The sequence below is a fragment of the Epinephelus lanceolatus genome, chromosome 3 (genome assembly GCF_041903045.1).
Source record: "Epinephelus lanceolatus isolate andai-2023 chromosome 3, ASM4190304v1, whole genome shotgun sequence".
Lineage (NCBI taxonomy): Eukaryota > Metazoa > Chordata > Actinopteri > Perciformes > Serranidae > Epinephelus > Epinephelus lanceolatus.
The window spans coordinates 14,592,538-14,616,624 of NC_135736.1; the positions used below are offsets into that span (position 1 = coordinate 14,592,538).

Sequence of the window (24,087 nt, forward strand, 5' to 3'; positions counted from 1 at the left end):
GGAAACAAAAGGAAAGCTAAACAACTGAGCAGCTCTGTGTGTGTGTGTGTGTGTGTGTGTGTGTGTCTGAGGGAGCTTTAAAGGGAAAATCCCCCCTTTATGCAATTTAAGCTGAGTGTTTATCTGGAGATGTTATTCAAGTACAAGTACTTCACCTGCTCATGGTGTCAATTTGTCTTAACTGGACCACTCCTGAATAAAGATAACACATGACAAATGCAGTAGCCTAAATCATTAATTGAGTTCTGCTCTGAGGTCCTTTATCATTATACAAAGTGGGTTACACACCTTGTGGGAAAGTTTTGTAAAGTTTAGTCAGAGACGACAACAACTGCGGCTTCTTGAAATTCTCAACATAACAAGAGGTGACAAACAAACTCCTACACGTCCTGTAATCCTCTTGGAAATCCTCTGGAAAATAAAGCGTGGAAAAATCGCGGTGGACTCGACTTAACCTGCAGGAACAATGGAAAGTCTCCCTCAGAGGAATCACATGAAGACTGGTAAGTCCAGTCCTTATTAAGATGTCCCAGTTAGGCAACACCACCAGAGAGCACTCAGTCCTCTCCCTGTGACGACATTAATTGACAGTGACATTAATGGTTAACCAATCAGAAGAGCTCCTGTATTTCTAATTCCATCAACACGGCTGTCTTCCGCTCTGTGACACAGGTGTGGGACTTTATTGACTGTCATACCTGAGGTTACTCTTGATAACAGCTTGGTAACATCACATGCTGGTGTGAGACCTCCAACACATGATCAGTAAAATCCAAATCTGCTGAGGATCTGATGGTGCCATGACGAGGTTAATTCTCAACACACAAATAGCCCTCCTGACCCTGACTAAATATGTTTATTGTTTAACTTACCCACGCGGGAATTGGAAGGTTTGGTCATCCAGCTGGCTTCAGGATTATTAACCAACCACCACTGCGCACCGAGGGTATAAATACCGGAGGCGCGCAGCTCTCTGCTCAGTCTTTACGCGCAGCCCTGTTACGCACGGATCAAGCTTTCAGGCGACGACGTTCCCACGAGCAGAAGAAAAGTCAGACAGTCTCCTTTGCTTTACTTTACACGCTTTTTGGGAAAAAATGTCGGTAGTGAGCGCAGTGCCATTCATGAAGCCGCTTCACATGCGCTCTCCGGTGCCACGGGGCCGCCGCCACACGCTGCCGGCCAGCGAGTTCCGCTCCCTCAGCCCGGAGGATGCCATCAGTGTGTTTGAGATTGAGAGAGAAGGTGAGCAGACTCTTTATATACTTAACTAAATTAAAACAGTCATTATAGCCGTCTTATTAACTTTAGGACAGTTGTTTTACGCATAGTTAGGCGCACAGGTACCGTCGTTCCTTTATAGGGAAATAGCAGGGGCGTAGGGTTCATTTCAATATTGTGGGGGTCCTCCCCTGGAAATTATTCTGTCTGCACTTTTGCCTTAGTTTTTGTATCAATTAAATGGTAGAAATGTCTTCATTTATGGAAAGGAAAACACAAAATGTATGTGCCAGGTGACGATTTAAAATCTAAAAAAATCTATTTATTCTCCTATGTATTGACTTTCCTCATTAAATGTTTTCCCTGCTGAATCAACACACCCTCATATATAGTATAATTCAGCCTTGGAAAACTAGAGCATATTTATTCAACAGCAGCCTCATGTTTTACTCACATTTAAAAAAGACAGGCACCTCCACTCACTGATAATAACTCTGCAGGAACACAAAGCTCCATTGGCCTGTTAACACAAATTATATTTACAGAAAGCACTAACTTTCTCATCTTTCCAGTGATCATATTTTACATTTACTAACCATGATGTGTGGCCCAATACAACATTAAGTTACAGTGGTGATTTAACTCTATCCCAAACACATAGGTGATATGAGTTCATGTGTCGTATCCTTTCATCACTTTACTGTATAGTCAGGACAGATGGGAAAATACCCATTAAGTCTAATTTTCTCCTCCTCCTCCTCCTCCTCCTCCTCCTCCATACAGCCTTCATCTCAGTGTCCGGCGAGTGTCCTCTCCACCTGGACGAGGTGCGTCACTTCCTCACCCTGTGCCCTGAGCTGTCTCTTGGCTGGTTCGAGGAGGGACGTCTGGTGGCTTTCATCATCGGCTCACTGTGGGACCAGGAGAGGCTTACCACGGTAAGACAGAGCGGTGGACACCTGGACGGTTATTTGCTTCAGACTGACTGGCAGGGGAAATAAAAGACGAGGTTCAAACCAGATTAACAGAGGAGATTTTGAACGATTTAAGGGCACATTTATGGTAGAGTGTCTCTGGAAATTCAGTGGATGAGGAGAAATGTTTCACAGATCCACTTAAATCTGAGTGTGGGAGTCAGCTATAGCCTCTAAGTCAAATTAAAGAGCGATCCAGGGCCCTCTTTAAACTGTGATACTTTTAAAGATCCCACTGTTGTGAATTGTTAACAGATTCAAAAGTTTTCATTTCACAAATGCTCATGTGCATGTGTTAATGTGCCATGAAATGCAGGGTGGCATACTCTTAAAGCTGTATGAGCAATAAAGAACAATAGGAAAAGTGTTGAACAGTAAATAGAAAAAAAACAAGATAAAACATAAGTACATGTGAGCAAGAATTTAAATATGGAGGATTTTCTCAGCATATACAAATCTAAATATCACAGCTGAAAGAAAAACTTTGCCATTACGTTTTGTATGTTTTGTACTCGAAAGGCAAATATGCAGGGCAGTGCAAAGGGTTCACAGACGACAATGTGCTAAACAAGGACAAGGATTTACAGAGGTCAAAGGTTACAGTGTGTTAGATTAGAATTTGACACAATTAAAAGGTTATTGATGCATTTTTGAAGCTCCAAAGATCTGTGTGTCAACTTTATTTGCCTTATTTTTCAAAATGTGACTCTGGTGGCAAGAAACACAAACACAACAGCCATTAATTAGATGTAACTTGTGTAGCTACGAGTGGTTCAAACCCAACAACAGAAAATATAAAGAGTGGAGGGTCAGCAACCTCTCTCAATAATGTTGGTTACATCATCAGAGAAAGTTTGTTGACATGAGCTAGCATTAGCCACCATAAGCTACTGGTCATATCAGACCAGGCGAGGCTGTGGCATTACAACTCCTGAGTGTACTGAATTAAGCAATGGTACATTTTAATGATTAGGAATTCAGTTTTTCTCTAATATGAGGATAAATGTATTATTTCTTATCTAAAGTTACATTGTGTTACCTCAAGACTGAAATACTACCTGTCTCCCAAACAACAGAATAAGCTGGACTCAACATGGACTTTGCATTTAATCTTTTGGCATCAAGTATTTATAGTTAAATCCGGCCATCAGAAGCTCAGCAGGTTTCCCAACACTACAGTGTTTACCTGTTCTTACACATCTTTTCTCTCTGTTTCCCAGGATGCCCTCACTCTCCACAAGCCACACGGGACCACCGTCCACATCCACGTCCTGGCTGTGCACCGGACCTTCCGTCAGCAGGGCAAAGGCTCCATCCTGATGTGGCGCTACCTGCAGTACCTCCGCTGCCTGCCCTACGTCCGCCGCGCCGTGCTCATGTGTGAAGACTTCCTGATTCCATTCTACAGGAAGTCTGGTTTCAAGGTGCAGGGCCCCAGTGAGATCACAGTGGGGCCCCTCGCCTTCATTGAGATGGTTTACCCAGTCAGGGGCCACGCCTTCATGCGTCGCAACAGTGGTTGTTGAGGACAGAAGGACTTAATGTGGATTCTGGATTCTATCAGCGGTGGTGGGACCCCCGTCCACTATTGGATACAGAATTAAGGGGAAGGTCTGAGCGGCTTTGCTGTACGTGAGCGCTCGGCGCAGCATTTGGAATCATCATCTGTGAATGAGACTTGTTCAGCAGGTGGTGAGGTGTGCATTCTGCCTGTGAGTCTGCAGACAGCGGAGAACAAAGAGCTGCCGTCCAGCTGCCTACAACAGCTGTCTGGAAGAGTGGTGGAAAACTTCTTATATATACACGATCTGCAGTTTAATGCCAGTTTAAGAAAAAAATCGTTAGAGCAGAGCCTGGAAGAATGTAATAAGTTATTACAAATTATTATTTGTTTAAAAATATTTTTATTTCATGAATGTATTATTGTATTCAATAGAACGCAGCTGCCTTGTTTCTGTCTTTGCCCTCTGTCTTATATTTGTTATTTAACCACTTGAACATGGTTTCTGGCTCATTGTGAAGCCAACGTGAAATTTTCTTTAGACATTAAAAGCAGTATCTGCCCGTTATGAATGTATTCAGTCCTGTATAGGTTTGTGTTAACAACATGCCTTTAACAGCAGCATTAGAAGATTACTATTTATGTTACACTGTTTATAATTCTGATGACAGAACGACTGTGAAGTAATGAGCCAAATTAAAGCGCTAACCTTCAAAAACTGTGGAATAAAAATACAAAGGGAGGGATATCAGCAATCAAACATCAGATAATAGGTCAATATATTAACTTGAACAAACATGTCTGTCTTCATCAGTGTTGTATGTAGACATATAATCACAAATACAGTTGTTTATTTAGTATATATATATATCCTAAATATTTGTTCTGTCAAAATGTCTCCTTGATAGTCTCCTGTTGCCTTTCTCCTTGTAGACAGTCACCACCTCTGCCTCCCAAAGTCTTTAATCAAGACCAATGTTTTTTTTGTTTGTTTTTTTTAAACAATGTTTTGTCCTTCAAATAATAAATCTTTTGTTTTCTAGCACGTCGGCTTCGAGCTCTTTTCATTTTAATAGTTGATGAGAAAACAATCTCAGTGCCAGGTCCATTTGATAGCTGTTCTGGAGCTTACGATCATATCACATGATCATCAGTAGCACTTTACGCACTTGTCATAGAAGTGCAGATGTTCAAATTGACATTTTATTTAAAGGAGCTCTCAACGATATTCAGAGCATTAATACAGCAGTAAATAACTATTCACTATGTAAAAATACGGCACCCTGAGCTGAGAATGAAATCCAGCTCCCTGTGTGCATTGTCATTCCAGCTTCTCTGTTCTTTGTTGTGGCAGAAAGTCTGGCTGTGCATGCATGTTAGTGCACATGTGTGTCATACTGGCTAGCTAATCGCCGCCATCCTGTACTGCACTTGGTTACCACTGATAACAAGAGCGCATTGTTGCGGAAGCGTAGCGCCCACCCTCTGGTTCCCCCCCAGTTAACACAGCTAGCTCTGTCAGCACTGTTGCGAATGTTAGCACTGTTAGCTGCTAGCCTTTGGCTCAGCCACCTCCATGTTGAGAGCCGTGTGCAGACAATTTCAGAATCATAGATGCACTCTTAGAATTATACAGAGCTCCATAAAGGATTTCTTGTCCATGTTAGCTTAAACACTAATGTTTAAGAATGTAAACAGCAGTGAAAACAGTCTCAAGGCCCTTTAGTAGCTGTTTTGGATACTTTTGATCAATCAAATCAACTTCTCTCTGACACACATTACCTTATTATTACTAGAGTGGCATTTATTTTGACATGACTGCGTTAAAACACAGAGATTTTCACATATAAAACTGAAGCAAAACAGAACAGTACCTTGAACATGACCCGAAATTCATTTGAAACTTTCCCTTTTTATTCCAATAAATAGAAAAGGGTGAGATTATTTGGTCCCAATGCAAACACGGCAGTGTAACTGTTGCATACAGTCAGAACTGAAGATGCGGGTTGGTGCAGATCAAACTCACATGTCAAAAGGCACAGTAAAGAGGTTTCCTAAAATAAAGTGGGTGTCCTATGTTTTCAATGAGTGGCATTTACTATCTAAATACAGTGGTGGTGAAACTGATTTAAACATTTGAATTGTCCAACATACAGCCCATTCTGCATTTAACAACTTGTGTTCTCAACAACATCAGATCATCAGTGAGTCAGCCCCACAGACAAACTCGCGTAATCTCATAACTCACTTAGTAACTCACATAATCCTGCACACAACAAGCATTACGGGGGCTTTCCTACAGCTGGGGTCGACACGCCAGAATCACAACAACAAACCAAATCCAAGACAATGGCAGGAACCCATGGAGGAAGTCTTTCACACTTTCGGTGTTGAAACTTCCGAAATACACTTATCACAAGAATTGGGTCAATATCCAGTTTGTTTGTCCGGTGTGGTGTAAGATCTTATATCAGTCTGATTTTATACCACCTGGCTGAACCAGTATTTATCATTATGTGTGGTTACATTTTCAGATCTCGAGCGTACAGCTGATAGCTACACTGTTTGCTTACATGACGAAACAGGTGTGCATACTTAATGCTTTCAGTTTAGACCTACAGCTCCGATGTTACAAGATGCTACATGGTAGTCAGACACTAGTTTTATGCTGGGACACAGTGTTGTTATGTTTCAAGTGCGACACCTGGTGAAATTCAGTTTACTGGTCCAGTCATGTGTTTGTCTTATATCAAACTGGTTCTAAAGTTTTCACACGGGCCCAGCCCTAATTATCACAATGTCTGCGACACACCAGGACAGCAACTATCTACTGTGGGTCATGGACCACAACCCAAGCAAACAGCTGCTAGCGTTGAGACAAAAAGAAAAGTGGAAAAAGTGTATACGTAGACAGCAAGACTTTGTCCAGGTTTGGTCTGAATGTGTCTGAGGAAAATCCTATGACTGCGGCAACACTACAGTTTAAAATCATTTTTCTTAAACTGTCAACAAGTGTATGATGAAACAAAGCCTAATGTTATATTTCACAAGCATATTAAGGCTCAGGTGAAACATAAATGACATCTTGTGATCCTATGGCTGCTTTCACAGAGTCAGAAAATACAGTACAAAACTTACTTTGATGTAACAAAAAATGCCTGTGTAGATAATCACTCCTGGAATAAAAATCATTTTCATTATTGTTTTCAGAGTAAATATACAAAAATGGTTGAGGCACCACCGTGTTAGCGGAAAAATATGAGATATTATACGCAGAGCTTGACTGAGAACATGTGTTTGTGGCAGTGATGTACAGAAAACAAAGGGATTTTAAAGATGATCATGCATATATAAGCAGCATGTGTCATTGCTTTGGTAGGTTTCGGGTCAGAAATGTGTTCATCAGCATTCAGGAAGTTGATCACGAGCAGTATACAAAAGTAAAATGAGGCATCTCTGTAAAATGGCATAATCTGTTTAAGGCAACTAGTGGTTCTAGATAGAAATCTTACCTTAGTTGACCACTGATATTTTGAACTATTCCAGCTGCACAGTTAATACTTGCAACACCTTGTTACCTTTAGCATAACATTTCACTGCTCCAAAGACATGCCAAGTGCATACATACAAAAGAGGGAAGATACAAAACAGTTTTTAACTCTTAAAGTAATTCACAACTGTTAGAACATACAGAAGCAGCAGAAGTGAATGACAGCGTTTGTAGTGTTAAACCCAGTGTTACTGAAAACATGAATTACTGACAGGAGGCATTTGATGTATCTCAGTTCACTGGGCCACAAGATACCTGATGACCCGCCATGGCATCAGTCTTCCTTTTCATCTCGGCTGGTTGTCGGCCCATAAAGGGAAAAGTGATAGAAGGGCCAGTAGGGTTCATTTGGCTTCTTTACACTGACTGTGAACTGAGGCAACCAGACAGTGTCTCGCTCTGTAGATTGTTTCCTTTGGGTTCACCCAGCTTTGTGTAGTTTCGTCGTCCTGAGTGTCTTTTCCTGTCCTCTCATTCCAAGGATCTGCTAGCCTATTAGCAAATTAACATGCTAGGTAGTGCCAGGCCTGACTGAGGATTACAAAGGTTGAGTGACGTTCTACAGTACAGTGAGCAAGTCAGCAGGCTGAGGGGAAAAGACTGAGCCAGTTCCATTCACATTGGCTATGATCAGGTCCTTCCTTCCCTTGGTGATCGAATAATAAACATAATTACCACATTCTTAAAGGCCACTGAGCTGACCTGGAAACAGCTGACCCGGTCATTGGCTAGAAGACAGTGGATCAGTAGCACAGCCACGTCATCAGCAGCCTGGAGACTAGTGCACCACATCGTTAATGTCATGGTCTATGTCGTACTTTTCACAGAACTTGCTCGTGAAGGGCAGGCAGGTGAGATGCTCCAGCCAGTGCCAGTTAATCGGGTAAATATAAAACCAAACGATGAGGGAAGAGAAAAGCCCAATGTAGGCCAACATTGAGACAGCAATCAGGATACGTTTCCGGTACTTGTCAAACGTCCCGAAGGTGACGTAGGGCAAGAAGGCGAAGGACAACAGCATGCCGCTGAGAAAACCAAAGATGTGCGCGATGTTGTCGATCCACGGCAGGAGGCCGCACAGAAAGAGGAAGAGGACAATGCCCAGCAGCTTGAGGAAGGCCTTCCATGGCTTCTCCAGCATCTGCCAACCTTGAAACAGCTCGACGAAGAGGCAAGCGAGGAGTCCAAACTGGGACCCTGCTGGACCCACCTGAAGGGAGAGAACAAGCGAACAGGTTACAGACTATCCCATAATTCAATTTAAACCCAACTTAACAAAGGAAGGACTTTTAGTCCTGACAAAAAGAAGGAGTTCACCCCCCACACTGCGCATACATAAGACTCACATGTATGACTGAACACTGAGCATCGCTGATGTGTACCGGAGATAAAGAGCATACATCCTGCTTACTGGTGACTCAGGGCTTTTGGGTGACCTTCATATTAGTTAACAGTGTAGTTTATTTATATTTGCCTCATATAACAATGATTTGTATTCTGAACAGTGAGTGCCTACTCCACTTGTTTGCTAGATAACACAGGGTCTCACAAGTAGGTCGTATAGATTTGAGTTTAAATGTGCTACATGGGATTTTGTTCCTTTAGCTATCAACAATCTATCATGCCACGTTTTTGACATTCAATACCAACTCCTCGGCAGCACAAGACAATTAAACTTTCAGGTTTACTTATGTTGGCTGCACCCTACTGCAGAGATAATAGTCATAGTATAAGCAACACACGCAAGAGGCACAGGTTGTTTAGGAAGTGCAATTCAATTTCGGTTACTTTAACCTCATTACTAAATCTTTACAGCAACTTACCAAGGCAGTATTTTAGGGAGTAATGGTTTAAACCGAGTCATTGTGACCAGCTCTAGGAGAGTTTAGCTGTCCTTTTTAGTTTTAGATCTGTGGAAGAACCCCAGTATGAGCCCTGGGTCAGGCAGTAAAGGTGAGCAGATTAGAGAGATGTCAGGGGTGAGTTTGGAGGCTTGGCCTGGTCTGAGGCAGATGGCTAATCTGTGAAGACGTTAAAGTGCCACAAACAGAAAAGGAGCATGGCACAGCACTCCCCCCACACACCCCAGACACGCAGGCTGACACGTTCTTAACACACGTCATGGTCACTCACTTTTGGCCGAGATAGAAAGTACTAAAACAGATGTCAAAGGGTGGTGCACAGACTGAAGAACACCTCTGCTAACCAGCTCATTAGTAATTAGTTATTTACTGTTGCACACTACTCAGTGAGAATGGAAACAAGACGACCTATCATGTATCAAATGAGCGTGTGTGTAGTAAGGGACAACACAGAGCAATTGGGTCATTATTGCAAAATGAATCCCAACAAAAATTATTTTATTTTTTCGACTGAGCATGTACGAACAGAGCTGCATCCATTCCAAAGGTCTGTTATCCACAGCAGCTGTCTGCTCTTCAGAAATAAAAAAAAGAAAGAAAGAAAGAAAGATCTGAACAACAATATTGTGAATATATTGTATTATTTGTATTATTGGATCCTTTCCAAACCTTTATTGATGCGCACACTTGTTATTACATTTATGACCTTTTAATCTTTTTCTTTCTTTCTTTTTTTCTTCTTTCAAAAAAACTGAATTTCCCCTCGGGGATTAATAAAGTATATAAAATTAAAAAAATAAATAAATAACAGACCAAAGAATGCTGTAATTGACCAATCAGAATAGAGTATTTAACATCAGATAGAGCCAGGTATACTTGGTCCAACATCAGTACAACTTCTTGCCAGCTCACATGTTCCAACCAGACTGACTGTCTGCCTAATCCTAATTCCTCCTGGCAAGTGACACATGTATAATCTCCACTTACACTTACACAGATCATAAACATAAAGGTTTAAAGATCTGAACAACAATATTGTGAATATATTGTATTATTTGTATTATTGGATCCTTTCCAAACCTTTATTGATGCGCACACTTGTTATTACATTTATGCCCTTTTAATCTTTTTCTTTTGACTTGTGCTCATCTATCTACAGAAATTTAGGACCAGTAGCTGAAGTTGCTGTACTTTCACAACTCTTTGGATTTGCTTTACTGGTGGGAATTATCCGTATTCCAGTCCAAGCTGCCACAGGGTCTCCTTAACTCTACAGTTAAAGGATAATCCACTTAAACTGCCTCCTTAAGCGTCTTGACCGCCCTGCGTTGTGCCTTGCATGTGCTTCCTCAGGTTATTCCTGGTGTGTGAAGAACTGTGAGCTGGTCAGTGCTGAGCAGAGCTGGGTGGTGGGATTTCTGGCTCTCACGTCAAGGTACGTCATACTGAGATCCACCTCATGTTGCACCACGCACATATCAGATGAGAGCAACTGGTGTCTGTTTATGAAGAGAGTAACAGATGTCTCGATGACATCAAGACATGAATACAAAGGCAAGATAAAATCTGTCACTGTTAAATAAAGTGCTCGCTTTACTAATCCACTACATTTGTCCATTATATGAACTCTTCCGTTGGTGTGTCAGGAAGAACGTTTCGTGTTCATAAAGACGTACAGACCAGAAGCATCAGATGAGTCTAGTTGTTCCAACAGTTGTTTTTGTTTAAAAGAAAAAATGTAATCCCATTCACTAATTACCGTAACAGTGGCCTTTGTGAACCCACACAATGGCATTAGTCTGATCTCTAAAAGGGGAAAGTGAGATTTACAGACACACTGAGGCGAACCGACATGCCAGTAAAAAGTAGGTAATCCAGACTGTTTTTTTCACACGGGCATTTACTTGCACAAACCAACATGTTTTTTATTCATTAAGATTACATTTTCCTCTGATATAAGCTTCTAAATCAGTATTAGTCTACAGTTTCAGGCTTGCAGCGCTCTCGGAAATGGCAGCGAATAAATACACTTTTAATAGTGTATACTGACATCACCTAATTAGTGCAGTTGATTCAGCAAACACTCTCTCGCAAACACACACCAACTTAATCTTGTGTGCCGAGAGGATTGCTACAGCTTTACATCAGCAAAGTTTCCATCAGCATCAGTGGATTAATTAAGGTATCAATATCCAAATAAAACATACGTAGCTTCATCCGGCAGGTGTAAAGACAGGTGTGTGTCAGCATAATCATCTTGTATGAGCCGTCTCTGACATTACCAAGTGAACACTGAACTTAACCAAGGCAGCCTTTTATTCAGCAAGACCCCCTTTGTCTGTTGTGGAGTTTTCTTTTGACAGGCACATCCATAGACAGTATAAAAGAAGTGGATGTAGCCTCCGGAAGTGCCTTGAACATGCATTCTTTCTAATGGCCAGCAGGAGGCGACTCCACCAGTCCAACAGGTGGAGGTTGAGGAAATGACACTTCCTCCTACTTGATTTATTACCTCACTAAACATTTTCCTACTGAGTTTATGATATCAATCACTAGTTTTACATCCTCTCCAATACAGCATAATTGTATGCTCCCATAGGGCTCCCCCTTAGGGCGTGGCTACCTTGTGATTGACAACTTGCTAGCATTGACGTGTCCATGCATTCTCAGATCCACCCTTCACTCCTCTACAGCTCCACCCTTTCGTCCATATATTGTCACTTCTGGCTCCGTAAATACAAAGATGGCCACAGACAAAATGCCAAACTTGAGGCTTCAAAACCGTAGTCCATAAACCACTGGGCTATGTCACAGTGGCTATGTCCACTTCTTTTATACAGTCGATGGCTGTATCCAATTAACAACATGCAGCTTTCACTTTATGGTTGTAAATTTGTATTTTTAAATACTTGCTCATCTTTAGCTACTTTATTTGTCCATGCAGAGAGATCACAGACACATGCTGGTGACTCTCATTTGATGTGCTGATATGTGAAGTCCTGATTAAATATTTGTCAGTCAAACTTTGTAGGTACAGTGACATCCATTGTCTGGTGAAATTGAGATTCTGCAGGTGGCAGTCTTTGTCCGCTGATGGCAGGTATCTATGTTCCTGTTAACTATTTGGTTCTTCTATTTATTTGAAACAAATGGCTACCACAGAAGCAAAACTATTGTCTGTCTAAAAGGCTAGAGGACTGCATATCATAACTTCTGTGTTTGCAAATGTCAGCACAGATTGTTCTTGCGATGCTCTGTATGTTTCTCAAACATTTATTTAATTTTTTAGAGTTGATTAAATACTTGTAGCCTAAAAACAACAGCACATGATGAGTGGTATGATTTGCTTAACGCTTGGTTGGATGGCACTGCACTCTTCATAGTGATGACTCAGCTATAGTAAAATGGTCTCATACCGTGTTGAAATAGCTAATTTTCTCCATGAGGTGTTTCCTGTGCCCCTCCAGACCTTTCTACATGAGAGCAGTCAAGTCTGCTCGAATAATCCCCAGTATGAGACGACCCCCCCCCCCCCCCAAGGAAGTGAGCCAAGGTAAGCTGAGCTAAGCCACTGAGTGGGAAGAGAAGCAAACAAACTAAAGTTACAATGAAAATGTTTTCATGTTTTTTACCTTTTAATAAGTATTTTGTAACATCAAGAACTGCTGCAACATGAGTGGTTAAGGCCATCTTGATTCATGCAGCACATTTACACCAGATTTGGCAGCTATTAACTCTAAATAAAGCAGTGGCACGGAGGAGGGAAAGAGAACAATGCATCAAGTATAACAGTCTGACAATTTGTTAAAGCCAGCAGCTTTGGGTCTTTAATTAATTCAGCAAATGTTACAAGATTTTGTAGATTAGGAGCACAGATCCATCTCACGTTTGCCTCACAGCTTAACATCCCAGACATGAAGACCAACTTGGAGAGCAGTATGATATGCATGTATCTGACTGTGTGAATATGAGTGTGTGCATTATGTGTGTGTCAGGTATGAGTGCTTCACTACTATGTAAATCAGCTTGTTTTGAAAATCTCTTGCAAAGTTAAGCTGTCCCCCCTTTTCAGGTTCTCCTTAAGTTTGTTCGCCTGGAATGTTACAGCAGATTCATTTGCCTTACATATATGTAAATATAACATCAGACGACAGAGTATGTGTAAATATATATGGATGTTTGTGAATGCATCTATGCTCGGTAAGGAGACTTGTGTGCGAAAGTCTTTTCATGTGAAGCTGTCAATATGGCAATTGTGTTTGATTAAACAGACTTTCTTCATAGTGTTTTTACTGTTAGAGCCTTACTGTGCACTTTAAACACACCCAAATATGTCTGCATAACTGAATGTAACCTTTTGATTTACTCTGTTAACACACACTTTGGTTATAAAAAGGTAAGTTTACAAAAAAGAGCAAGGAGTACTACTAATACTACTAGACATGACAAGAGGAGCTGATGTTAGTGAGCAAATTCCAGACCAGAGGAACTTTTTCATAGTTCAAAGAGCCTCCCTTTTTGTTGTGTCCACACCGCGGGACTTTTTAGCTCCTACTGTATTTCAGAGAAGGTACCCTCTCAGCACAAGTGGAAGTGAGTGAGTGACATAAATGCATGTTGATTGGTCGAACACAGCCATGCCACCCCAGCAACCACCATTTTAAAAAAAAACATTAGCAGTGTAAACAACAGATAACACAAAAAACAAACAACAGCTCGTAACAAAAAAAAAGGAAACAGGAACAAATGGATTGACGGTGAAGTCCAGGCTTTACTGTGCATGTATGTGACGGTGGAAATACAACACCATATTGACTCATCAAAGCAAAAGTGATGTTGCTATACCAACCGCTGGCTGGCTTACAGCACATCACTTCTTTGTTCCTATTGGTGGTGAGAATGCAATGGGGAAAAAAAAGCCCTTAAAGGTATGAAATTTTAGGGGGAGCTCCCCAGTGGGCAGTTCCTCTCAGGAAGACCAAAAACACCTTCACTCTGTTATTCACTAACAGCCAGATGAAGCTCACCATTGTCATCCTGCTCCAGCCTGTATGCCAGATCAACCCGCCAAATCATTATGTGTGCAAGCGCCCTGTGTTAGCAGCTGCAGGTGTTTTTAGAGTTAATGTGTGCACTTTATATCTGTATATGCATTTATGAGAAGAACTCACCTCAGCTCTGTAGGGCAGGAACAGGGCGGAGGCAAGGTTTCCTGTGATACCACTGAGGATATAAATGATGGAGATACGGACCCAACCTGCCAGCTTCTCCAGGTCTCTCAGTATGGTCATCTGAAACACCACTGACACCACGCAGTGTAACAGCCTACATACACACACACACACACACACACACACACACGAAAAGAATTAAACAGATGTGCAGTCTGCTGATATTTCAACCAGCACATTAATTCAAATATGCATGTTTATGTAAAATGCAATAGGGTTGGGATGATTCATGTCATGATTGACATCATAGATTATGGAAATACTTTAATTTGCAAAACATGCATCAGCACGTCACAATTAAGTAAGCTGCTCCTGGTCAAAGCATGGATAATTGTTTAGTGTAGCCCTTCACTGCAAACATCTGAAATGTTTCCTTTAAGCTTTCTTGGCCTGTTTTTTGCTTGTTTTAACAGCAGGGAATTCCCATGTGCCTAGAATTAGCACTAAGCATCAGTATGCATGTGCATGAGCAGCTCACGAGCACTGGGGCCTCATTTAGAAATATTTCATTTAGTTTGAATCCTGAAGGATGCTGACAATGAAACCACACTCAGTAATCATTGCACATGACTGAAACAGCTCATTGACTCAGTGTAATAGGCTTAACACTTGTCAAAGCATATTAAACATTCTCTGAACGCTATTTAGCAGTTATGAAGTGTTGCTTCTGCAGTGGCCACATCGATACTTGAATGGCTGACTCAGCAGAAACCCAGAAAACAAAACAAAAAAGAAACAATAAATTTAATAGCCCCAACTAAATGTGTGAAAAAAATTACTTTAAGAGTTAAATCTTTGTGTAAGGACATTTGTGAGGGGTGCGGTGCGTACCCAGCATGGAGGAAGAGAGAGAGCCAGAGACGGTAGAACTGATCAGGAACGTCAGGGTTGAGGAAGGGCAACAAGCCGCATACATCATCCAGACAGTGAATCTGTGTAAGAGTAATATATGGGTTCAGAAATACACTAACACATTGACTGACACACAGACACACACATAACACATGCGCACACACACTACCTGAGAGCAGAGTGTGGCCTCCTCGTGGAAGTAGCCATGCATGAAAGTGCAATATTCTCTGGTCGTGATCTCACATCTACAGGAGGGACAAGCAAAACGCAGTTCAAATATTCTCCAGATGACCTGGCATTGCATCTGATGAAGAAGTGGGGCAGTAGATCACGCTGATATCTGCAGGCCTTGAAGGCAGTAAACAACATACAGCCCACATGTCTCACCTGCCCTTAGTTCCTATGCAGCAAGGCCGTCCCTTGATGTTACAGTCCATGTGTTTGTAGCCTGTGTGGTTCCACAGCTTGGGAAAAGTACACACCTGGAGAAGGACAAGCAATGAGCCATTACATAAGACATAATATACAATAACCTTTATCTTTCTCTTACTTCCTGTTGTAGAACTCACACACACACACACACACACACACACACACACACACAAACAGAGTAGCATAGAAAAAAATATTTTGTTTAAATGAGAAACGCTAAAGTAGAAAATGAATTTCCAAATTAGTAGCAGTGTCCCTCACCGGCCACTTGGTGATGTCATCTGGCCATGTATGAGGCTCTGCAGAGGCAGGCTCTTCACACACTCTGGTCACAACATGCAACACACGAGGACAAGAATAACAAACAAACAAACAAAAAAAAGACTTGAAATGACAAGCAAAGTTTCACACTTAAAATCCATAATGACAACAAACTTGATTTATATTGTTACTTAAAGCCTTTACAAACCGGACTAAAGAAGAATTAATGACATCAAAGTGCAAAATACACTCCTGCAAATATTTTTCATACCAGCAGCTATTAGAATTTGTGACGGTGGCAACACTTGCTCAACAAACTGTTTTGATGTGAATAGTTTGGCAGTGATGCAAGTTTGCAACAACTACCAGGATCCTATTGACACAAAGCAGCATCTGTCAGTCTGTCTAAAGTAAGATGTTGTAAAGCCTGAGCTACTGTGAGCTTTTAATGAGGGTCCTTTCAGCAAAATGCTCTGAGTGAATCTGAGATCCCTCTGTTCAACTGTTACGTATAGGTCCAGGGATTTTACTGTGAAACGCAGGGAGGCGGATCTGGTATGTGCTGCCTTTGTCAAGAATGAAAGGAGTAATAGTTTGCTGTCTTGGTTTGGAATACAGGGCACAACATGATTTGTTGATGCCTTTATTTTTGGTGTGAAAGCTCAGAAAAATGTACCTCCTTTTGAAAACAACAACAACAAAAAAAAAAACAAAAAACACTTTTTCACCACGCAATATTCATGTTCTCTGTGAAAGTACCCATTTCAACAAATACACTGATACAAACATTGTATATGAGTATGTCACGAGGCACGTATTCTCACCTGGGATCCTGGTGACAGACAGAACCAGAGGACCTGCGGATGTCCACCGGCTCATTGTCCCATTTAATAAAGGTGGCCAGCGTTTCCTGCGTATAGTTATTTTTCAAATTCAGTCTTTATTTCAGAGAATAACAGGGGAAATAAAGAATAAACAGAAGAGTAATCACAGTTTAAATCGCAGTTTAAAAATATCTCTGTATGATGGAAAGTGATATGGTTCATTAAAATCTTACTTTATTAACTGTTTCATCACAAATGTAATTACTATAATCCTAAAAACTGCAGACGTATGCAAAGAATGGTGATAATGTGCTTACAGATTATCATCTCACATAGGATGGCATGTTGTTTCTATCACATTGGATTGAGTTTTTTTTAATTGCAATGTCTTGTGCATATTCACTGAATGTGTCTTGACCTCTTTCTCAAACCGAAGCTAAGTTTCTCATACTGACAAGCCAATATGGTGAAGTATTAAGGTGTAGGATAAACCGCTTACAGAGCAGTCGGAGCTGAGGGTCTGCACGCATCCCGCGTTGTCATTCTGAACGCAGCAGCCAGACTCTCTCTCCATATCTTTGGCCCTCTTGATCAGGCTAACTATCTGTGAGTCCTGACGGATGCACGGCGAGAACTTGGCCCCCAGGTGGATCAGGTCGTCCTGAAAAGTGGAGTAAATTATCGTAAAAATACACAAACCTGGCAACACATACATGCTTTAGTTAAGAGAAGAAAAACTAAAAACCCACTCCTCCTTACATGTGTTATTTCTGGATGTAGATTAGGTTCCTCAGTCTTTTGACAAGTCTTAAATATGTCTTCTTCACAATACTGACAACCTGACACTTTGTAAAGTAAAACCGCCTGTCGAATGCAGGAAATAAAAATATCTGTTTGATGTAATTTAGCTGACCCTAGCAAAGAGTCACTAAAAACAGTGTGGGCAAGAGGAAGGCTGGAGCTGGATGAGAGCAGCAATATGTGACAGGAAATGCAGCAAGTGTTAAAGTCACAAAGTAATGATGAGGGTGTGACCCTGTGTCAGGCCAAGCAAAAGCGTCAAAGAAAAAGGTGTTACCAAACAATACATCTGACCGTGAGCAAAAATAGAACTTGCACCCTCTTTCAATTGTGTTTTAAGTTTATGTTGTGTTTTCTTGTTTTGCTCTTTTACTTTTAAGGAGTCTATTGTAACATCTGGCCAGGGACTACAGATGAAAACTAGCCTTTTGGCTAATTCTGGCATATTTACAGCAATGTTCATTTCTATGCACTGTCCCTATCAAATAAACTAATAAAGTAACGTGAATATCCCCTGTTTAATTCACAACCTGTGCATTTAAGGACAGACACATCACTTTAAGAAGCAGTTCCCTTTGTTTTTTTCTCCATCAAGTCAAACATCTAATATGAGTGTTCACCTAGGCACACAGTGAAAAACATATTATGTAATACAGCAGTTAAACTGAGACCATCAAGAAACTCACAGAGCTTGGACCAATCCAGAAGTTTTCCTGTTGGATATACTTGACACTCTCGTAAATGCCTTTGTTCTTCAGCACCTACAGAGGGCGACAGAGTGATACAGTTAGAAACAGATCTACTGAGTGTGTAACATGTTAGCACCAAAACATTTAAAGCTCATTGTTCAATGTTGAAAACATTTTGTTTCTTAAATGCATCTTCTTGTTGGATAATTTGTCCTTGCTTGGATTAAAAAAAGACATCACTTTTATGTTGCTTTCAATATTGAATGCTTTCAGCCTTGTATTGATTGAGCAGTTATGAAAGTGCATCCAGACAGCATAGATTTCTACACAAAAAACATTAACCAGCCACTTAAGCATTACAGATAGCAGAATGTTTATGTCCTCTTGGTGGTAAAATGCAATTAATCGTGCCAAAACATTTTAAATTAAGTCAGTATTTCACAGTAAACCTCTATGTTTTGAGTTTGACTCACCAGCTCAGACGCAGAATGTTGTGCAAACCCCACAGGGGCAAAACCGTATGTACAACAGGCCAGCAAAGTGATCACTATATGGACAAATGTGATCCAGTAGGAAAAGTAGGGCCTAAAATACACAGCAGAGAACCACTGTAAATCAGGTGGAAGTCATGACTGACCAACACAAACTGTCAATCCTGGTGTCAAACATCACATTACAGGGAAGAAGACTATCTTCAGTTAAATAAATAGGCCTATAACACCTCTTTTTTACAAGTCTAAAATTTAACTTGTATATAACACCCACCTTCTCTCCACAGGTTTCATTTCTTACTTAAAAACTGCTCAAAAAAATTAAATGAAACAATAAAGAAGCTGATTTCCCTGCTTAGTCTTTTTTCTCAATAATCCACAAGTATGTCCATACAGTACTCATTCCTGACCTGTGGCTGTGGAAGTCGTCCAGCTGTTTCTGGATGTTGCTGCTGAGGCTGCGACGGTAGTTCCGGTTCAGCCACTTCCCCACGACGCCCATGCCGTACTGACGTTTGTGTTTGTCAAATGCAAAGTGCTTAACTTGGGAGGCGATGCGGCCACCCCGACGAGGACGGATCTTTTCAGGGGCTACTGGCGTCCTGGGCGTTTGAGACATGCCCTTACTGGGGCTGGAAGAAAAGCATTAAAGAAATGGAAAGGGGGCGAGAGAGGGTGAGGCATACGTGCTGCAGTGTTGTCTTTCTGGCATTTAAGGTTTGCATGAGGCGCGTCTACATTTAAAACAATGAATTTCAGGGTGCAAAAAACGCAGCATGTCTACGGCCCCTAAAGGCGTTTACATGTTTTTGGTTGTGTATTTACTTACAGGCCTTCGAACTTCTGGTCAGGCTGCTCACTGGGAGCAAACGCTGCAGACATGGGAGGTGACTCAAATACGTCATCAGCCATAGAGTAGAACTCATCATGGGCATCAACCTGTAGCAGATACCAGAGGGAAGAAATACAGGACACCTGAGATGATGAGCAGCTTCTTAATTATATCTGTCAAACACCATGTATTTTCATAGCTTTGATATATAGAGGATCAAGAGGGGGATAGAGGGTTTGACACATATATATTTATAAGATGTGAATGTATGGAAGATGGAAGGAAGATAGAAAAGAGGGATAAAGAAAGAAGAAGATGGTGGTTGCTGAAGAAAGGAGGCTGATGAGAGATTAGCAGTGACAGTGGAACACAGTGTTGGAGAAGTGTGACTGCTGACATGCACAGAAAGGGGAAGGAAGTAAGATTAAAAAACTGCTTAAGAAAGTCACAGCAACGAGAGAAACTGCTGCCAAGGCACTGACAGGAGGATAGAGAGAGTGGCTGCTGACCTTGCTGAAGAAGACCGACTCGGACGTGTCTGCGGAGTCCACGGTGTCCTCATCCATCCAGCTGGGCCTGATGAAGCTCCTCTTGGGGAAACTGCGACCTGTCTGGGAGCCTGCCAAGCCCTGACCCTGATCAACATACGCATAATAAGTTATTTTACATGAATAATGCTTATCAGATCAGTGCTGCTTTACTTAGAAATAAGGTTATAGTCATTACAACATGAAAGGTACAACTGCCCCCTCCCTATCTGGAACACATCCTAACACAGACAGAGGGTTTCTGGTACACCACCCACCCTCAGCAGGTTGGATGCAGCTCGGATGCTCATGCGGGCCACAGACTCCCTCTTACGCCTCGGGAAGCGGCTGTATCCAGAGCGCTGGCTGGTGAAGGAGCTGAGTGAGGTGACACCTGGGGTGACGGGACCCCCCTGAGCGGTGTGAGGTGTCCTGGGGGAGCGACCGTCCACGTCATCTGGGACACGGAAGGCTCGGCCCCGTGCCAAGGGGTCGACAATCTACCAAAAACAGAGATTAGGATCAACCTGACAAACATGACATTAACATAAATTTGTCAAAAACTTACTAAACATCTGAGTGTGACACTTTGAGAAGGAGCTGCTCTCTCGTGTGTGTTCATGTAAGTTTGTAAAGACAAGAGAAAAAAAAACAACAACAAAACAACGCTGCTCGATTTAAATTCTTATCACTGGCCTCTCAGACAGCAGGAGATGCGAAGTCAGAAAAGCAGGTGATGAGGCGTGGTATCATTACTCGATACCTAGGTATTGACTGAAATAACCCAGTACCAAGTAAAATCAAAACTACCCTTCATCTCTTTTCTATCTAGATCTAGAAAAAACAATTGTATGGTTTTGCTCACAGCTAATCACCACAAACGTGCCTCTATTTGAGCAATTTGTGATTGGCCCACTACCGCAGCAGCTACAACCCAAACAGTCTGCGCTGTGGTGAAGTCGAGCACAGTGTATTTGGCAGAACTGGCAGTTCAGCATGCCGAGATGCCTCCAAAATGTTCAATAGTATGGCTACACTACATGCCTGTAGTACAAAAATAAATGTATCAAATATCAAGTACTTGGTATCAGTATTACTAAAGGTAAGGTAATTTTTTAGACGACACGCGGCCATAGCAGGTGAGGGTAGGCACAAGATAAAGAAAGAAAGAAAGACAAAACACTGGATGGTGAGAAGTGCTGTCTGACACGGCCTGGAGTAACATAATTCATCTGGGGCACAGATGGTCCGCGTCTGTCACCGTACTGTGCTCTACTTTATTAAAGCCAGGCACATTTTTCTCTCTCCTCACAATCTTCTTCTCTTACCATTGATTTTTCCTCATGTCCTTCCAGAGAAGCCTCTCAGTGTCGTGACGTTAAACCACACAGGTGGGGAAATTATTACTAGTATCAGTTATTACTTACTGACTGGTTGTGAAATTAAATGGAAACAGGAATTCTCAGTGGACAGACCCCATGACTAGAGCCTTCTGAGTTTCATCCTATTGCTTTTTGCTGTCTGTGTAACTTATTTCCATGGTAATATATTCTGGTCTATTCATGCAATAGCATCAGGGTACTAAAGGTTTTTCTATGTTTTCTATGTTGAATAGAACCTTAATCAGGATGTGAATTAATGGCTGGGTTAGAGTGTGCAGGTTAAGCCACACAGTGATCATATGTCTCTCTTGAGAGTAGACTACCTTGGGCATCCTGCTTGTTGCTGGTGACTCCGGGCCTTGGTCAATGCTGGAAGCCGTCTCAGGCTCTCTATACTGGGGCTTCAGCTTGCCGTAGCGCTGGCTGCAGTGGCGCAGGCTCTTCCTGTGCCATACCTGCTGCTTGGTCTCACAGTCTTCCCCAACTCCAAACCACTGGGCTGTGTTCCTACAGGCACAGAATGAAGAGGGTGGCCTCAGTATTACAGTAGGGATGGGCATTTTAAGTAATTTCCACATTTGAGTACTCGTATTAGAATATTATAGAGAACAAAGATGGAGAGAGAAAAAAAGTTAATGTTCTCTGCAGCACAACAGTGTGTGCTTACACTGCTAGCACATGAAGTGATAAGAGAGCCTGTAATCGGTCATCATTGTTTTCCTGTTGCGCTTGATGTGCAAATAGTCACTCATCATTTTAGTTATATGACATGCAATTATGTCATATAACTTGCACTGCACAATTCTTTATTTTGTCAAAATACTTCCGATCATCACTGTTAGGCTTGGTCACCATTCTGCCTCAAACGTTAGACTGAGCGATGTCTGACTGAAAATGTTGAAAATGATCTGCAGCTAGGTTTGTTTTTGCAAAGCGGTAAAGAAAAATCTGATTACTCTGTATTTTGAACGAATACTGACATCCAAATCGAACACTCAAGTACAAACTGGGGAACTTGCACATGCATTTGTTGGGTGAATGACCTGTAGGGCATAGCACTTGCATTTCTTGTATAATGTTTGGTGAGGGGTGCCTTGCTGATTCTTTTTTTTTCCCCCAAGGGCTGATGACCTCGCTAACTATTTATGTGTTGTGGGTCTTGAATTAAAAATGGCTTCAATCAAGCAACCTGAATGTTGAGCAACATCAACAAACACACAATAATCATGACTGAAACAACAAACTCATCATCTTACCTGCGGATGCTTTGTGAGAGCGACGTTTGTCTTCCAAACTTTGACCTTCTTTCTCTGAATGAGAAGCCTCCATCTCCCGCTCCATCTCTGGCTCCACTGAAGCTCTCGGACACAGAACCGGTCGCTTGACCACTTGCACTTTTTTTCAGGGACGGGCGTAGTGGCTGTCCAGAGGAAAGGAGAAATACTGTTACAGTAATTTCTGTCACGGTACAATAAATATGAATAGTGCCTACACAAAGTGGAAAACTGAGATTTTAATTTGTGTTACAATTACAGTCGTAGGATTATTGCAATAACCTAATTAAAGTAGCAGTAGTGCCATCAGCAGCATGGGTAATTATAAAGGTCTACAGTACTTTACTGGCCAATTAGCAGAATAAAACACAATAATTATTGCAGGACTGCAGGGAACATCACTGATGAAACTATTATTAAAAGATAAGACTGTTAAGAAAGTAATTAGGTAATTATTGTAATGACTACAATACGGTTAGTGACAAGACTAAATCCCAGTATTGAGATATCTGGATGAAGTGCACACTTAATGCGGACAGTCAATATTTTGTATGGTTAGGTATTGCTAAAAGGGCTCTGCTCTCTTAAACACCTACTTGTGTATTCTGTTTATAGTGTTCCTCAATTATGGGGGGTGCAGTGATTCCTGTGAGAGTCCATTATCCTAACCTGCAGTGACTCTGCAGTTGGTGAGGCTAATGGTGGTGTCACTCTGAGAGTTAATGGGGCTTGAGGCAAGCTGTAAGTGAGCTGTATGTTCAGATTGTGGCTCAGCTTGTCGAAATAGGAGGATAAACTGTTTCTGCCACCTGAAAGCCACTATCAAAAATTCTGGTTGCACGTATGAAGTCTATTATCTTGAACACTTTATGCAGGATTTGTGCACATATATCTCTCTATAGTCTAGATAACAATATTAGCATCAGTAAATCAAGAGTAAATGGTGTGGTAGACTGACTTTTCGTAGATAGTCATATTTAATAGAAACAACGACTGACAATAACAGCGCATGCAGTATTAGACCTTGCAAATTTCCTTACACAAGTTGCAAAGCTTTTCCATATGTAGCATTATTCAAATGTTCCTAGTAACAGAAATAACACAGTTAGAAGCCTGAGTCGGGGGCATCTTTCTGCTTCTTCCTCTCTCTATTATAACAACCAAAGCTACAGTACGTGCCTGACTTCACTCTTTATTTGCATCTTTATTACACTGGTTGCTTGTTGGGGACAGTTTAACTGTAGCATGCTCAATTAAACTCTGACTGCCCACTACTCTGTGTAGCTGAAATGCCATCGTTTGTGTTCAGGCAATGGGGCTCACAGGGGGAAATTGTATGGCCTTGTGTCCAATAACTGAAAGGCAGCTGTCCAAAATGCCTCC

At 41.5% G+C, this 24,087-nt stretch overlaps 2 protein-coding genes across 5 annotated transcripts in view; one reads left to right on the forward strand and one right to left on the reverse strand.

Annotated features, from left to right (window-relative positions):
* The first annotated feature begins 995 nt into the window (after positions 1-995).
* Positions 996-4,741, forward strand: aanat1 (arylalkylamine N-acetyltransferase 1). The gene is made up of 3 exons (XM_033623458.2): positions 996-1,245; positions 2,005-2,159; positions 3,416-4,741. The coding sequence occupies exons 1-3, from the start codon at positions 1,098-1,100 to the stop codon at positions 3,719-3,721; spliced, it is 609 nt and encodes a 202-aa protein (XP_033479349.1). The 5' UTR covers positions 996-1,097; the 3' UTR covers positions 3,722-4,741.
* Positions 4,742-5,474: 733 nt separating this feature from the next.
* LOC117255628 (inactive rhomboid protein 2-like) overlaps positions 5,475-24,087 on the reverse strand; it is a 35,129-nt gene continuing 16,516 nt past the window's right edge. For all 4 annotated transcript variants that reach the window (XM_033624738.2, XM_033624739.2, XM_078165467.1 and 1 more), the window contains 16 exons: positions 22,687-22,850; positions 21,754-21,937; positions 20,327-20,548; positions 20,031-20,156; positions 19,519-19,628; positions 19,100-19,321; positions 18,672-18,783; positions 18,196-18,270; positions 17,208-17,369; positions 16,709-16,794; positions 15,885-15,948; positions 15,579-15,673; positions 15,361-15,436; positions 15,171-15,271; positions 14,280-14,433; positions 5,475-8,456 (listed from right to left, as the gene is read on the reverse strand). In XM_033624738.2, the coding sequence (XP_033480629.1) occupies positions 8,025-8,456; positions 14,280-14,433; positions 15,171-15,271; positions 15,361-15,436; positions 15,579-15,673; positions 15,885-15,948; positions 16,709-16,794; positions 17,208-17,369; positions 18,196-18,270; positions 18,672-18,783; positions 19,100-19,321; positions 19,519-19,628; positions 20,031-20,156; positions 20,327-20,548; positions 21,754-21,937; positions 22,687-22,850 (2,385 nt within the window). In that variant the 3' untranslated portion in view covers positions 5,475-8,024. The remainder of the gene's footprint in view (positions 8,457-14,279; positions 14,434-15,170; positions 15,272-15,360; positions 15,437-15,578; positions 15,674-15,884; positions 15,949-16,708; positions 16,795-17,207; positions 17,370-18,195; positions 18,271-18,671; positions 18,784-19,099; positions 19,322-19,518; positions 19,629-20,030; positions 20,157-20,326; positions 20,549-21,753; positions 21,938-22,686; positions 22,851-24,087) is intronic.

Excerpts from the sequence above, each read along its gene's own strand:
- aanat1 (XM_033623458.2), top strand. The coding sequence starts at position 1,098 with ATGTCGGTAGTGAGCGCAGTGCCATTCATGAAGCCGCTTCACATGCGC. Across the intron at positions 1,246-2,004 it reads GTTTGAGATTGAGAGAGAAG|CCTTCATCTCAGTGTCCGGC; the intron begins GTGAGCAGACTC and ends TCCTCCATACAG. Across the intron at positions 2,160-3,415 it reads ACCAGGAGAGGCTTACCACG|GATGCCCTCACTCTCCACAA; the intron begins GTAAGACAGAGC and ends TCTGTTTCCCAG.